The following is a 16,644-nucleotide window of genomic DNA, read 5'->3' as shown; positions in this document are numbered from 1 at the left end:
TATATTTTGCACAAAAATTTCAATACCTCTGATGCTACAGAAGCTGGGTGAATATCTGTAAATATTTTAATCACAGCTTACAGCTCAAGGTAGATGTCAGAAAATACTTTAATCACAGCTTACAGCTCCAGGCTTTGAAGCAATTAAATATTCAGGTGGTGAGGCGAATGCTGAAGAGGTCTAAGTCACACCCAGCTGGAATTTGTTTCAGCTAGCTCAAGGCCAATATGAGTATTTTAAACACAGCATTGCTGATACACTTTGAAGGACAGCTACTGACTAATAAATTGGTTTTGAGAGTAACAGAAATTTGGTTTCAACTTATATTTTACATGTTTTAGACCTTCTTTAGAAGACAGAACTTTTCAAATCACTATGTGCCTTCCTAGGTCCTAGGCTGGAATCTGGAATCTTACAGAAATATAAGAATTCTTCTGACCAGTGACAAAATATTCATTTTAAGAAATCTGATTTTCTGCTAGTAGAACTAGTAAGCTAGACATTGAACTTTGAAAAAAAAGAAATCTGAAATGTAACTGATTTTTTTTGTTTTGTCACTCAAACCATAACACTTTCAGCTGTGTATGGCTATGAACATCTAAGGAACTTAAAATTTAAGAGGTTTTCCTAATCAAATAACCTTCAAATATACACCACGTCCATACACTACATTTGATGTTTTCTTCAGTTATACTAAGATTCTGCAACATTGGTATCTTTATCCTCATAAGAAAAGTAACAGGATAAAGAAGGATTCTACCTCAACTTTGTATAGGCTGAGGACTTAGAAAGTTTAGCTACAAAAAAGCTATGAAAAGGGAAGAAAGCCAGTTATAAAGATTACTTGGGTCCAGGATAAAATATGAGGCATAGAAAAGCAGTAACATGCTAAAAGATCAGAAAAGCCTGTGTAGATTCTTTTGGAGGCCTTTTGCTCTGGTGTCAGTTGGATGATTTAATTGTTGCCAGTAATTGATGCTGCTTAAATACCAGCTGTATTCATTATTACACTGGACAACTTTTTGAGTGCCTGGTGAAATAAGAACTTAGTGAGTTTCTTGTCACCATTGTTACTTCCTTATGACTTTAGGAAATGTGGCTTCCAGTTTTCTTCCCAGCTGAGGCAAAAAAAACAAACAAAAAAACTCTCAAAAAATCCTAACTGCTTTCTTCTTTAGTCACACTTATCACACAGAGCCTTTACAGTGGTTATGTTATTGAAACTGGGTTTTCTGGGAAGAACCAGAAGAGCTGCAGCTTGGTTTCTACAGATTCTATTGCTATATGAAGATGTACAGACTATGGCTGCCCTGGCTCATGCCCTTGTCTGCAGCTCCTGTTGAGCAGGTTTTCCATGTGCCCAATGGCTTGCTCTTACACTTCTCACACCAGGTAACTGTTCAGCTTCTTCCATAGCTCTTCTTTTGGCAATGCAATACAATGCTTTCCTAATATCCATTTCTACCTTCTACCTATTCAGAAACCTTCACAAAAAGCTTAATATCTTTTACACATTTATTTTTCTGGCCAGTTTCTTCAGAAAACTGTAAATATTTTTAATTCATATGACTATGATCTGAAGATTGTTTTTCACATATATAACAAACCAGAAACCCAGTAAAGTGCTTTAGAAAAGTGGATTATTTTCATTACCAAAATACAAGAGAATGGTCAACTATTTTTGTATCATTGATGTTTTGCTTTCTTTTAAAACCATATAAAACTCCCATTTACAGAAAATACTTCTGAAAGTAGCACAGACATTCTTCACTTGCTCTGCAATATGTGGGCGGTTTTAAATAGGCTTGTCTTTTTCCACTGCAGCAAATTAACTATTTACTGGATATATACAGGATACACCATAAAACTTCTTTTCATATCCAGAAAGAAGAGCAATGATGTACCTAGATGATACTATGAAACTGTTTAGAAGTTCCTAGTAATGCTGTTATAGATTAAAATCCATTACATATTTTTCTGCACACTCTCCCATCTGGAAAGAACCCCCTCCTTTCCCCAAGATTCAGACTTTAGAGTCTCACCCGAACATCACTCAAGTGTTTGGTGCCTCTTAGCCCCTGAGCCAGCCTTGGCTCCGCTGCAGCGCTCACTTGAGGGCTCTGTGCCGCCCGTGCTGTGTGTGAGTGACCTCTTCAGCCAAGTCGGTGTCACTACAGAAAGGACACGCAAAAAAAGTGCACCGACTTCTGAAATGAGTAGTTTTTGAGGTGTAGGTGCCGTATTTTTCCTCTCTTGAAGATCCATAATGAAATAGAAACGAAGGGGGAAATTTTCTTTTCAATGGAAATATTGAAAAAGTAATTTTTATTAGTAACTTCTTTCAATTGCTAGATGGAGAATTATTAATAATTATTAAACAAAACCAATTTAAGAATGGACCATGAAAGTGTATTAATTTGACTGTCAGGGAGCTTTGCAAGAGCCCAAAAGGTTAGCATGAATCATTTTTGCCACAATGCAGCGATGGCTGCATCTACAGACTGCTAACATAGCACAATTATGCGTGTCAAAAGGGATACAAGACAGAAGTTAGAAACTAATTTATACTGATGTGATTACTTAAAAGTTTGCTTGATTTTACAATAACCAACTATTATGTCAGCAATGTTTCTCATTACTCATTTCCTCAGTCATTAAGAGCCTACTTATTTTATGATTCTCTCTGCATTAAAATTCAGAAAAACAGTTTACATGGATCTTGGAGACATTCTAATTAATCAGCAGTAAAAACTGTATCATCTTCTTGAGATATGCTCTTTAGGAGCAAGCTGTCTCTTCTTTTACCCAGATTGAAGAAGTAACAATCACACAGAATGTTGACAGAGCCAATTCTGTTTCTAATTTTGCCATGTGGCTCTTAAATGAAGCAGATTTTCATTTCCTAAGCAAACAGAGTGAAACATTCTAGTGAAATAAGGACATTAGAATGTGTTAATCTTTGTGCTTTTTAAAACTGCATGATTGACTTCTCTTATGTGACTACCTCTAAGAGGGTCACTGTCATACCTGTCCTTAGGATTGTGGATTCCTTCCTCCTTGATTGTGGATTCCTTCCACAATCAGGTGATGCTATCTGGTGACTTAGCACTTACCTGACATCAGGGACTGGGTTGCCAGCAACTCTGCACTCCAGCAATACTTTGTTTCCTTCAGCAACTTCCTGGCTCCGGAGCTTCTGAGTGAATAGAGGTGGTGAAAGCTCATGCTCTTCCATGTTGATGAAGGGACGGCACAGGACCATTTTGCTCTCCATGATGCTCCCCCTTCCAGAATAGTGTTCTCCATTCAGATGAACTCCAGGTAATTTGTCCTCAGGTTCAGTCTCTTGATGTGGCTGGTTCACCAAGGTACTTAAAGCTGGTTGTTTCTTATTAGGTGACAGGTATCCACTGTCTGGAGAAGAAGAATCCCCATCGGGACTACGGCCTCTTGTCTTTGCTGCTTGTCTAAATATAGATGATAACTCCTCTATGAATGTGGCAGCTTTGTCACACAGCTTGTTCCTGAAAGGAGCTTCTCCCTGAAATGTCGATTCAGAGTTTGGGCTTGTCTTAGGCATACATGGACCACCTTTCTCTGAATATTTCAGGCTTCTGACAAAGCTGGGACTAGCAGGTAGAAAAGGTGTGGTGCTTGCTTGTCTCTTAGAAACTGTGGCAAAACTATCCTCTGTCTGAGGTGCAGTGGATTGCTCTTTCTGATTCCTTGGGAGAACATGACTTGCAGCAGATGAAGTCCAACTGCTTGCTTGAGGTGTTGGTAAAGTTTCTTGCTCATGGAGGTCGGTGTCCCTGAAAGAAGGGTTTTCTGAAGGGCTAGAAAGAGGGGTGTCGAGATAATGAGTAAAGTCTGGTGCTGTGTTCTCCTCTTCCTCCATGGAATTGGCAATGGCTTCTCGAGCTATGTCAAGACTCTTACTTATCTCCTCCTGGGTAAGGAAGGCAGAAAGTTCGTTTGAAAATTCACCATTCTGTGTGTCTGACAGGGAATCACAGAAAAAATCATGGTAAGATGAAGCTTCTGACATATTTTCAGGATACCCCGTACTATTGCCGCTTTCTGGAGAGTAAGTCTCCTTCAGCATTAAAGAAAGAGGCAATGCCCGGCCACAGCTTCTGTCTTGCATCCTGGAAGACACAAGAACAATTCCTTAATGAAAAATGTTATATCCTAGTTCCCATAAGCTAGACACAAAGCTGTAAGATAAGCAGAATATAATAGTGTATGACATATCATAAACCTTGTTTTCTATTAGAATGAGCCAGGACTGTAAATTGTCTAGGTGGAAATGAGAACACTTAGGAGTAATTTTTCTCATGAATCTTCTCTCAGAAGTATGAAGATATCCTTTGCCTGTATATTGCCTAGCACAATCTCAAGTCTACTGGATCAATATGTATATTGCTGTTATTTCACATCTGATTACGTTTTTTACATCAATTCTATTAGACTTCATTTTTTCTTTTCCTAGTTTTAGCCTTATGAAGATTTTGGGAATATATTTACTTTTCTCTTTCCCTTAACATTGCCTTCCAGACATTAAACCATCAAATTCTGAGAGAACTGTTCAACTTGAAACCATTATGAGGATACACACAAGGATATTTGGATTAGAAATTCCAAGTTATCCTTTCTATTTAATGTTAATAATGTGTTTAATATTGTTTTACTTATTGTGCTAATATTTTTAACTTGCTACCAATTTAGTAGCAATTGCAAAATGAAATATCAAGCTACCATATGCTAGAAGTAAAGCACTGAAGAAATAAATTTCACAACCTATATATCATCCTGCTCAATGAAGTGTATAATGTCTATTTTGTACCAGTTTCACAAAGCAGGTAAGCATTTATACTTCTCCAGTTTCTCAACATGACTTCAGAATTAGGACGAGGCTTCTCTTTAAAGTCAGCAAGAAACAAGACATCAGGAAACCACACTTTCCCCAAGGGAAAGACTGGCCTGAAAATCTCATTGCTGAAATGTATTTGTCTAACTGGTACTAGATTGTGGCTGATGAGATCTGAAACATAATTATTGTTTCTGCAGAGCATTTAATTGAGTTGAACATCAGTGGTTTTAATTCCAATGAGAGGAAAAATCCTCTCATTCTAATGATAATTTCTACAAGAAAAAAATTTTACATAAGATTTAAAAAGAAAAAATTTCCTTTAATTCTCTACTGATAGTGGAGAAATGGCTTGACAATCATGAGATGCACTCGGACGTATTTTGCATCAGCTTGTGCAGACTCCAATTACCTGTAGTCACTAAACCAGGGCTTACCCAGCATGTAGTCATTAAATGACTGATAGATTATTGGAATTCTTGGCTTAGCATATGTATCTCTTGATATGCCTGTTTGTCTTGCCAACAGATTACAACTCAACGCATAAAAGAGAAGTCTAAGAAACCCAAAGCATTTAAGGTTTGATAAATGTTTTTATAGAATTCAGTGATAAGTTTATTATGTGCTGGGATTATGTTTTCCTTTCCTGTTATCTGCGTTTACAGGGCAACAAATTTAGCAACCATGCCAATCTCTTGTCAACAAAATCTAAAAAAGCATATACAGTATAACTGACTACCACATAGCAGCTTTAAAGAAAGAATCTGAGAAGCCCAGCAAACAGTTGGTCTAGAGGCTCAGCTGTTCAGGCATAAACTGGATGAATGCCAGAGAAACAAGGGTTAAAACTGTAGAGTTTCTGCCTCCTTAAATCTTAGTTATTTTTTAAAACTTTGTATTTAAGTGAACAAAGGTGCTATTTAGACAACACATAAATATCTGTGCTTCAAATTATATCTTTATTTAAATCTGACACACACTGGTTCCTAGCTTGTTCACATCTCAAAGTGACACATTACATACTCAGATAAACTTCCCTGACTTCCAACACCAAGCTGCTCTAATGTTTCAATGAGCTCTTTCATGGGTAGAAGGACAATTTTGCTTATTGTTAGCCACCCAACATGATTATTAAAATCAGTTGATTATGAATGAACATATTTCTTCCCAATACTCAGCTTTGTTGTTAGAAAAATATAATGGCTACATATATTGTAATTTTCAAAGCCTGGTGTCTAAATTTAAGTGAATCAGTCTATACCTGGATATTTAGATAAAGTTGATGGATTTATATGTGCTGGTTAATTGGCAATTTCTAATGCTGATAAGCCTTCTTGGTGAGAAGGTTCCTGAAAATGGATTCATGCGTCTAGCTTTAGGGAGCTGAATGGAAGCTTCCAGGAGAAAGACTTTTTTCAGCCATACTGTAATATGTAAACTCACTATTCTTTTAGAGCAACTTGTAATCACAGTGAACTGGAGGTGAAGTATCACTAACCCTATCAAGTAGCTTATAAGATCATAATTAGAAATTTTGAACACTATTTCTAGCTTCTCCAAGTTAGACTACAATATATTTATAACAGTTTTCATCATCAGTACTCATTAGGTAACCTGCAAAGCCATATACTGTATCATTTAAAGACACAAGCATAAATTACAATGTTGCATGCAGATCAACATTATTACATTCAGACTACTTATGGGCTCCTATTTGTATATATTTAAAAATTACACCCAAGTAAAACCACATTTTTTATCATGCAGTTTAAATGTTTATTCAAAACCCAATACAGATGCTCTAAAGAATCATATGGTAAATATTAAATTTGAAACGTATTGGATTACAATAATTTCAGAAAAAATAGAGTAATCAAATTGAGATTTTGTAGAGATATATACTAAAATATGGAAAAAACATAGAAAACTAAAGGACTCATAAAAAAATATATAAACATCCTGAATTTGCAGAAACTGCCAAATAAGAAATTATGATTTAACATGACCCAATTATTACTTAACAGGACCTATATCTTCAAAATAATTGTATGAATGATGAAATGTATCTAGTAAGATTTTTTAAAACAAAAAAGGCACATAGTTTTTCTCTGAATTTTGAAATCCTGCAAAATTACTCCACAAACACAACAATTACGTTTAGCAGAAAATATAAAACAGATCTTACAATGAGCAGGCCAATATGAAGAGTTCAAGTATAACTAATAGTAGGTAAAGTTGTTTTTCTCCTTTTCTATCTGAATAGGCTTAAAGTTGCTCCAGCCCTTCCCTGAAGCTTGCTTGGTCCTTAGTCGAGAAGATTGTGGTCTGTGCGTTACATCCGTCCTCTGTGACTATGAAATTCGTACCCCACTCATCTATATTTGGTAACTGAACTCATGTTTCAGCAGACTGCCACTATCTGGAATTCCAGCAGCAGCAACGTTAGGCCTGGAAGTGGCACAAAGTTCTGTGTGCTTACTACTCAGAAATTTAGAGAGCTTAGCCATTCCCTTTCTATAACATTTTATGGTCAAAGATTTGAAATTGTTTTAAACAACACTATTTTCATTATAATAAATAAAATAATTGCCTTTTTCTATTAAGAATAGTTTAAAATCAATAGCTTCCTTGTGTACCTTAAAATCTTGTAGAAAAGAAAAAATTAGGATCATTTAGGTTGGAAAAGACCCTTAACATTTTTGGATTTATGAGTAGAAATACAGCAACTTTTTGTAATAATTGATAAATAATCTGTAACCATATACTGCACTGTACAAATAAACTAACCTACTGAATTTTCACATCTCAAGTGAAATAATAAAAGAAGTATCTCCCTCAGAAAAGACACAAAAAATCCCTGGAAAACATGTATGCTTAAAAATACCCCACACCTCTGACACATGTATTAACACTGAAACAATCAAAATACATTTTTGGTTTCTGTAGAGTTATGGAGTTATAGAGAATGTGTAACAGAGTCAATTCTCACTTACTGTCTCTCTTGAGGAAGTACTTTCACCTCATTAAAACTCCTGTGAGAGTTTAGTCCCAGAAAAAAAAAAAAAAAACAAAAAACAAACCCAAACCTGTCCAAAAGCACTTTTTCAAGCACATAATTTCTGTTGAAACTCAGTGAAAGGAAGAAGTAAACATGAAGACTGTTGGTTTAATCTAGAGACTTTATCACACAGTTTCCAGAAATAAAAGCAATGTGTGGGCAACGTGGTTTCTGCCAGATTGCAACCTACTGGGTGTCACATGCTCCAGAGTAGATAGAAGAAATTATAGCTCCAAAGAGATGTTACAGACCTCCATCCCTTCTGCCAGCATCCATTATATCTGCTCTCAGATTTGAAATCATTTTGTACACTGGCATTTGCTCTTAGCTCAAGGTCTTCTAGATACTGCCATGCATTTTTTACTAAAATTTGTTCCTTGGCAACAATGGAAGTGCAGTAGATGTACTCTTGTGACAGAAGAGCACAAGAGACTCAGAGCTCCCTAGAGGATCAGACCATATTTATGTACTAACAAGTGCCAGTACCACACATCCTATTTCAGTGTTGATAGAGCATCTTGGCATCTTCATACAGGCAGTTACTGTCCCCTAGTCACAGCTTGAACAGACTCACTGCTGGACTGGGAATGCTTCACAATGTATACAAATCCCATTTTTGCAGTTTGACGTCTTTACCATGTTGTAGTGAAATTAGCTAAAAGGATTTTATTTTGGGACATTTTACAGTGATTTCAGCATGAGAAATAAGAACAGAACCATGCTTCTAAAAATTTCCAGCTGAAAATCATGCACAAAGAAGGAGCTGGTTATCCAAGAGTTAACCACTGTATGCCTAATTTTTAAGCAGTCACCCCACAAAGTAAAATCAATGTTTTTCAGGCACCCAGCATCTCCACTAAATGCCTAAGACTTTGCCACCTTGGAATGGGAGTCAAAAATAGCCTGCATATAAACAGCAACAAGCTGCCTTGGGCTATCTTCAGCATTTTCTACAGGGAGTGGGTGGATGAAATCCTGGTTCTTGCAATTATGTGTTTAAATTTTCACTTCTGGGAAGAAAATATATCTGCCTGTAGATATCTGCAGAGATATTTTAAAAGAAATTTATCTTTCTGAATACAAATAAAGTATTGTTTTGTGTAAATCAAGTATGCCCAATACTTTTTGTACAGCATGATAGAAATATTCGCCCAGAAAGTGAAAGATTTGTGTTCAATTAATTCCTCTTCAACTGTTAATGAAATATTCTTCATAACCTGAAAATAGGGCAAGGTTTTATAAAGTTCTATTAAGCCATGAATAAATTTTCCCAACATTCTTTTTCTGTGATTTAGGGAATGCTTATATTTTTGATATGTACTGAATATTTTGGAATCAATATCTTCCATTTATATTGCAAAAACAATGTGTATTCTCCTTTATAAATGTAGTAAAGGCAGTAAATCACTCTAAACAAATGGCAAACAGACTAAAACTTTGGAACAGTTACACATTTTGCAAGATAAACACGATTTAATATGCAATGATGTAACAATTTAGGATTTGCACATAATATTTTAAAATTAATCATAGCATCAAACAAGATTAGAGATATACAGCTAATATGCTCACTCCATTCCTGTTGCGGTCTTATGGAAAATTCAGCTGATGAACAGAACTCCACAGAGATAACAGTTTTCATTACCAATAGATTTGATGGAATGCAGCTGCAGTTTCCCTGAAACCTTAATAATAGTTTCTAACTCTAGTCAGCTCAAGTCATTCCAAATCTCATCCCAAAAACCATAAAACTATTCTGGTTGTACAAGCTTACCATTTGATCTGATGAAGATGTTACATAATGTAAAAGATTTTCATCGTTAATTATGTAAAACCAAAATACAGCAATAAGCTCTTTACCCTAATGATTAATGTACTTACCTGAGAAAGCAGAGCACCTCTGTTATGGTCCTTGTTATTTTGTTTCTTACTCTAAATAGCAACAAGATTAAATACAAGTAGATAAGCAATCTCCTTTCCAAGACCTGAAGTCAAACACCAGTATGCAAACTTCAAATAGAAATCTCTAAGAACTGCTTCTACTTTAAGCAGCAGAGAGAGATACAACCTCCTTTACCAGTTGCCACAGAAACCTCCAGTTATTTTGAGTTACTAACAGACATATTTTTCCACCTCTGAAAGAGCAAAAAAATAATCTGGTTGCCTGTGCTTAAACAGACTGGGTCAATGTCTTGCTGTAGTTCGATGCTATATATAGCTTTGTTCTTTAGTTTTCCCTCAGTATGCAAAAGACATTTAATTGTGCTTGTATTTACTTAATAATAAATGGATTTTTTAGATATCTAGAGCTAATATATGTTTTCATAGAGTGCGTTGCAAGTTTCTACCTGTCATATATGTATGAAATTGTCATATGTAGCAAGCAGTGTCAATGGTATTCAAACACAATTTTTCCAAGTTTCTCTGAGAATATTAGGAGTGCAATGGGAAAGCTTATACACCTTCAGCTTTTCCTAGTAGTTATATTGGTAATTGGTCTGGAAGAAATACAGCAATTGTTAAAAATAAACTAATAACAGAACAGTAATAATAACCTTCAGCCTTCTTTTACAGAATATTTCATCAACAAAGAGATTGAGGGGCTGCAAGTAAAAACACATCAATAAACTTTGAAAATAGTACAACTTACTAGAATTACCACAGCTGTGAACAGGAAAGGAAACCATAAAACAGAAAGGAAGGCCAAGTAACTCACAAAGAACTAATACCATTCTGTAAACTGGGAAAGAGATGAACACTTGTCAGTCCAAGATCTATAGTCTACCTAAGGTCTTCATGAGGCAAACTACCTCACATTGAGAAACTTGTCATTCTGCTTCCCTTATCTCAAGACTACTAGAACACTTGGAGTATCATTCTGCCTCAAGACGCCATCCTCTTCATTAGCTGGGCAGGTAATAATGGAACACACGTACAAACAGCTGCTTGACTGGCAAGTGCCCCCAGCATCCCTTAAAATTTCAAAGAAATTTTCTTAGGAGTTTGCACCCCTGTGCCCTGTGATTAATACACTTTTGCATCTGCGGCTGTGAAGCACATTGTGCTCTCACGGATTTATCACAAAGGGGAAACACGTAGGGCAAAGCTGTTTGGTCTCTGCCTACAAACACTGTGCCCAGGGTAGAGATGTCTCCGTCCGCGTTACCTGAGAGCGGGCGCTGCCCTGGGAAAGGCGGTGCTGGTCCTGCCCCTTGCCAGGCCCTGTGTTCATCAGACCCCCTCAGGACCGTGTCTCCGGGCAGGCTGCTTCCTGAGCCGGCCTCGCTGCCTGCCCGGACTCTTCACTCACAGCCCCGCACACGCTCTGGTGCGTGAGGCGCTGAGGGGAAAACGCGGACGGGGTCTGGGTTTGGAGAAGCCAGTGGACGCCGCTGAATGGCGTCGTGCTGGAGGTGAAGAGGTGCGGCCACACCGGCGAGAGCGGCTGCTCGGGCGGGGCAGGCAGGGTGGGGCTCTGCGGTGAGGGACAGGGAGCGTGGAGCCTGCCGGCTGTGCGGCTGTGGAGGCAGTGGGTGCCCACGGGCCGAGCTCGGCCCGCGGGATGTGGTGCTGTGCAGTGCGCCTTGGAGCTGCGGCCACACCGCACCGGCGGAGCTCACCGCCGTGCCTTGGAGCTGCGGCCACACCGCACCGGCGGAGCTCACCGCCGTGCCTTGGAGCTGCGGCCACACCGCAGCCGCTGGGCCCACAGCCGTGCCATGGCCTGGAAAAAGCCTTTCCAATGCCCTGTTCTAGTAAAATACTTAAGAAGCGTTATCTAGTGGTGTCAAAGAAAAGAAATGAGGTGTCAACAAACTCTGAATTGACGGTCTTCTGTGGTTCAAGTAGAAAGGCCCTTCCACATTTTAGCATTTGGGAATGTATACAAGTAAGAATTTAAGCAAGCACGTGTTTCAACTGATTTTAGTACAAAAACTTTGATCAATTTCATGTTGAATTAAGAAGCAAGAGGAAATGAGTGGAAATTAAAGAAGGCAGCATCAATGCAATCTCATGAGGATAGAGAAAGCAAGGATGGAATTTGTCAGTGTAGCACATGGCAATATAATTGAGATTGTGTAGTCTAGCATGTAAAGATTTCAAATTATATTATAAGTTTAAGAAATCTAAGCTGTATCAGCTCAGTGTAGCCTTACATAATTTTCTAGAAAAGAAGGGAAATAAATTAGAGTTAAAACACTAGTGGAAAATCTGTGTCACAAAAGTAACACTAACTTAAGCTGTTTGAAAGAAGAAAAGCAACCTGTTTATGTTACATAGCTAATTTTTGTCCTGACTCTGCAGAGTTAACCACTAGCCTCTTCTTAAAATTTTCTTTTACGAAGTCTATATACAGAACCGTAGCTCTAATTTTGCCCAGTTTTGATTAACTTAAATGCTTTAAGTGTTACTCTTCTCTGGGTTGATTTTGGCATGTATAGTGTACACGTTAGTCATATTCATTATGGCTTTACCAAATCTTTTATTTTTAAATTAATTACATGTGTTATAACTACCTGTGCTGTGTCTGAAAAGTTACTCATCCCTCTATGCCCTGTGGAGTATGGAACTGCTTAATTCTAAGTGCTGCAATCCTATTCACATTAGATATTACCTGTGCCTCTGTGAAGATTACATTTCAAACAGAGCTGATTTTTTCTTTATATAAGAACTACTTGCACTTATGCATATCATAAAATTTCCATATGGGCAGCGAGAAAAATGCTTTATAGCATCACATGTCATCCTTTAATGTTATATGTGCTAAGATTTAGACTTTCCTCCTTGTGAGGAAAATTATCTCTATTAGATAATTTTTAGCTGCAAGCCTATAGTGCATATTTTACATGTTTATATTCACAGCCAGTCATGTATTTGGATTCCTTCTTAGCATGTGAAATGTGTTTGATCTGAGCAGGCACAGACAGAGCTGAAGTTCAATACCAGATAAAAGCTTCTTTCTTTACAAGGGGATTAACTTTGAAAATGGAATGTGCTTCTTTCAACAAAATATGAGATGCTGATCTGTAGGAAAATAAATATTTACTTCTTTCTCCTTTTATCATAATACAGCTTTACTTTGCTTTACCTTTGTAACAGTTATTGCATGCTGTCTTTTGATTATGCCAAATGTATTCCTGTGGCTCGTAGGAAGACTCCACCTGCCACCTAAAAACATGCCTGATGCCAGATAGGGGTAGACAGCTGTGTATTGCTGCCAGAAGTCACAGCACTAACAAAGACAAATGTGCAAGAATGTGACATCCATACGTCTGGGAAGAGGAATGAATGCTGAAGGAGGAACATAGAACAGCTGATTACTTCCACTGTTAGCTTCAGCAGAACTAAATTAAAGGAAAAAAAAAGTTAAAACACAGCTGGCTATTTAGAATGAACTGCTGAGAGATTTGTCAGTCAGTAGCTCTGATTAGGGGAGACACTTAGCTTGGGGATATTTTTGGAAAGAGTTTCCCTGGAGTTGGAGAGACTTCAGGCCTTTTGCTTTTTTCTGATTGGCCAACAGACAGGTGCTGAAAAAGGTGGTGGCAGAAATATTGCAGACGTGGTGAATAACACACAGACAAGCAACAGCAACTTACTTCTTGTTTTATGATAGGCTATACCATGTGAAAATGTAACAGAATTTTTCCTTTCTCTCTTTCTGTTGTGAAATGAAAAGAGATCAGACAAAGAACTGATTCATGTTGGTTGAAAATACAGCTGCCTCCATTTAGAGTTTGGGAGGGTCATGTTCTACTACAGCAAATGTTTAACACCTTAAATGTAAAACCATGTGGGTTTTCAAGAGTCTGTGTCCTTCAAACAGAAATGTATTATTGCATTATATATTAAAAATTTCCTTTTAGAGAGAAATCATGTAGCAAACAAACTGTTTTTAAAAATAGGTGCTTTTAGGAATGACACAAAGTAGGCCTCCAAGCTTGTGAGAGAGGAAGGAGCCTTTCAGTGGCAATGACAACTGGTGTGGCAGCACTGAGAATGCTTGTACATCTTCATTTTGGAGTCAGTTTCTAGAACTTGGACCTCAAAATTGAATCCACTGGTTCTGTTAAAAGCAAGAATTAGAATTTTGACAGAGTACCGATCTTGTACTGCTAGGTCCATCTCCCACCCCAGGCATTACAGCTCCAGAGCCAGTGACTAAACACTGGTGGGGTACAGTCCTGATACTTTGGTACTGATGGATTGGAAAAATTGACAGTCAGAATTTTTTAAAGTTAAACAAGCTGTCAAACACAGTCTCTGTTTAGACAGGATCCAGCTTTTTCCTAAAGGGTGATTATTTCTGGTGAAAAAAATAAATGGCAGGGGTAAATTGAGTACATTTAGAAGGCAGTGATGAAAAATCATTAAAAAATATATTTCAGACAAAACATGATAGTTTTGACTCGCCATCAGACATGAAAAGTACACGATAAGACGTGCACACCTCCTTTCTGTCCAGTTTGCTATCTTGATTAGAATCAAGATAAAGAGGCAAAGTATGCAGTTATTTAAAGATATGTTTTTCCATGCTTTAAATTCTCCAGCACCAGATGTGGACCTTGTATTGGTTTTTCTATATCAAAGTAGGAAAAATTCATTTTAAATTAATGTATTTCATAGTTGTTCAGTGAGATGTCATTTGAGTGGATCTTTATACAGCAATTTTCTGGTCCTTACATGAGCCTGGTGGTATTAGTCTACAAAAGGGAGTCAGGCTGATGGATCAGTGAACTAATGAATTCTCTTTAAAAAGTGAAATGTCACTGATAATCATGCAAAATATTCACTGAGTCAGAGAAAGGTCTGGGAGGAAGCAGCCTAGAGAGCCAAGACAACCACCCTTTAATGATGATGCAAGTGTGCATTTGAGAGTTAAAAGCATGAGTGAGACAGCTGAGATTCACTGAAACAATTATTCATCTAAATGGATTACTGGAAACACCACTTTCAGACTGTTTGGAATACAATTTCTGGCTTTGTCATCAAAACCTGACTAAATCTAAAGAACCTGGCAGATGAAAGAGGAGGCTTTTGTAATACTATCACAAAAGACTCTAAAATTCTAAGATGCTATATGAGCAATATAATACATATATTACTTGCTTTGAAATTTGGGCAATGGTAAAACCTGGCTATAACCCAGAGAATTTAGGCAATAAATCTGTTACTGAAAAACTTTTTGCAAAAGCATTAACTGTACTGTTGCACATGTGGTACAGATAGGAATAGAGGCATATCTGGTGTGCAAGATTAGGATCCAACAAAACCAATCAATGTAGGTTTTTCTTTATATAACAAGAGAGAAGAAAGGGTGATCTAACCAAAACAAACCAAACGACAAGCTGTTTAATTCTCTTTGTTTTCACTCTCAGATCCAAACAGTCTGGAGAGTTAAAGTTTGTCTTGATATAAGCAGGTTTAGAAGAGGTGTTAGATATATTTTAGATAGAATTGGAATAATAATTACTATATAATAAATGCATTAAATAAATAATAATTATATATATATAATATAATTTTAAAATATATAACAGCTACAATATATAAATACACAGTATTCAGGAATTAGCAATCACAAAAAATTATTATTTTGACATATTGTACTTACTGTGTGAGAATATATTGCACAGTTTTGTGATCAGTTGATATATGACATCTATATAAACAAACCAATACAACATTCTTATCTCTATTTTTCATAGCATGTTCCTGCAGTATGCATTTTAAATCCTAAATTGAAACCATTCTTGTGAGTGACTCACAGGAATCATCAACATCTAAAGCTTTGCCTTGGGAAATGCTGTCTGTGAGTTTTTAAACATAAGGGATGATTACCTCAAAAGCCCATAGAAGTTTGCACCTCTCCTTTGAAAACATTTACCTATGTTTGACCAAGAATTCTTTCCTTACCTTTGTTCTACAAATTGAATGGATGGTGTAATATTCCAGCAAGCAGTGAAGGGGTTCCAGCCCCAAGAGTTCTCTGCATTGCCAGGTTTGATGGTCCTCATTTTTCTGTGCACTTGTACTGGTGTGAGTGAGTTTGCAGTTTTAGGAATTGCACAGAAGAGATGTCAGAGACTTTGCTTGGGGTTGTTGCTGTCCATTGACTTCAAACCCTTATGAAGTAAATTAGTAAAATGTGACAAAACTTTTAACAATAGTTAGCTGCCATCTTTCAAAGCTCATTGACTTAATGTATAAAGTTATTTAACTAATAAAGCTCATAAAAATTTTTTTCCTTACAAATATACAGAAAATGTAGTACGTGAAGATAAATCACCCCTTCTAAAAGGGGTGTGTATGAACTGAGAGGTGACAGTGATGGTGTCTACCGTTTGTTTTCAAAATGGAAATGATAATGACAATCTCACAGTTTAAAGTTGTAAGAAAAATTAGTATCTTTTGAGAATCAAGGCAAAAATAAAAGTGCAGGGAATTTTCTAATACATTTTCTTGGAGAGGAAATAGAGCAGTTACTGACAGTAAGTGAGTTTCACAAAAAAAGACCCATCAGAAATCCAGGAAGGAAGCTAATTCTCTTTTGTCTGTATCAAACTTTCACTAAAGAAAATCCTTTAATCTAAACTCTTTTTTTTTTTGGTAATGTTTATTATAGAGCTTTTATTCTAAGCATTTCACTATTATTAGAGCAGGCATCATTGTTTTGATACTTTGCCAGCATTCTATATAGACAGGTAACTTTGAA

General features: G+C 36.9%; 1 protein-coding gene across 6 annotated transcripts in view; it reads right to left on the bottom strand.

The window, feature by feature from the left end:
• The window catches only part of PALLD (palladin, cytoskeletal associated protein), a 189,541-nt gene extending 179,498 nt beyond the window's left edge, over nt 1-10,043 (bottom strand). For 2 of the 6 annotated variants that reach the window (XM_064417660.1, XM_064417661.1), the window contains exons 1-2: nt 9,810-10,043; nt 3,114-4,148 (exon numbers count right to left, since the gene is read on the bottom strand). In XM_064417660.1, the coding sequence (XP_064273730.1) occupies nt 3,114-4,147 (1,034 nt within the window). In that variant the 5' untranslated portion in view covers nt 4,148; nt 9,810-10,043. Of the gene's footprint in view, nt 1-3,113; nt 4,149-7,055; nt 7,205-9,809 lie in introns of those variants that run through there. The other 4 variants (XM_064417655.1, XM_064417657.1, XM_064417659.1 and 1 more) reach the window with 3 other exon arrangements.
• Nucleotides 10,044-16,644: the final 6,601 nt, after the last annotated feature.

This window comes from Passer domesticus, chromosome 4, assembly GCF_036417665.1.
Source record: "Passer domesticus isolate bPasDom1 chromosome 4, bPasDom1.hap1, whole genome shotgun sequence".
Taxonomy (NCBI): domain Eukaryota; kingdom Metazoa; phylum Chordata; class Aves; order Passeriformes; family Passeridae; genus Passer; species Passer domesticus.
The sequence above is the reverse complement of the archived record's forward strand: the minus strand, read 5'-3'. Positions and strand labels throughout refer to the sequence as shown.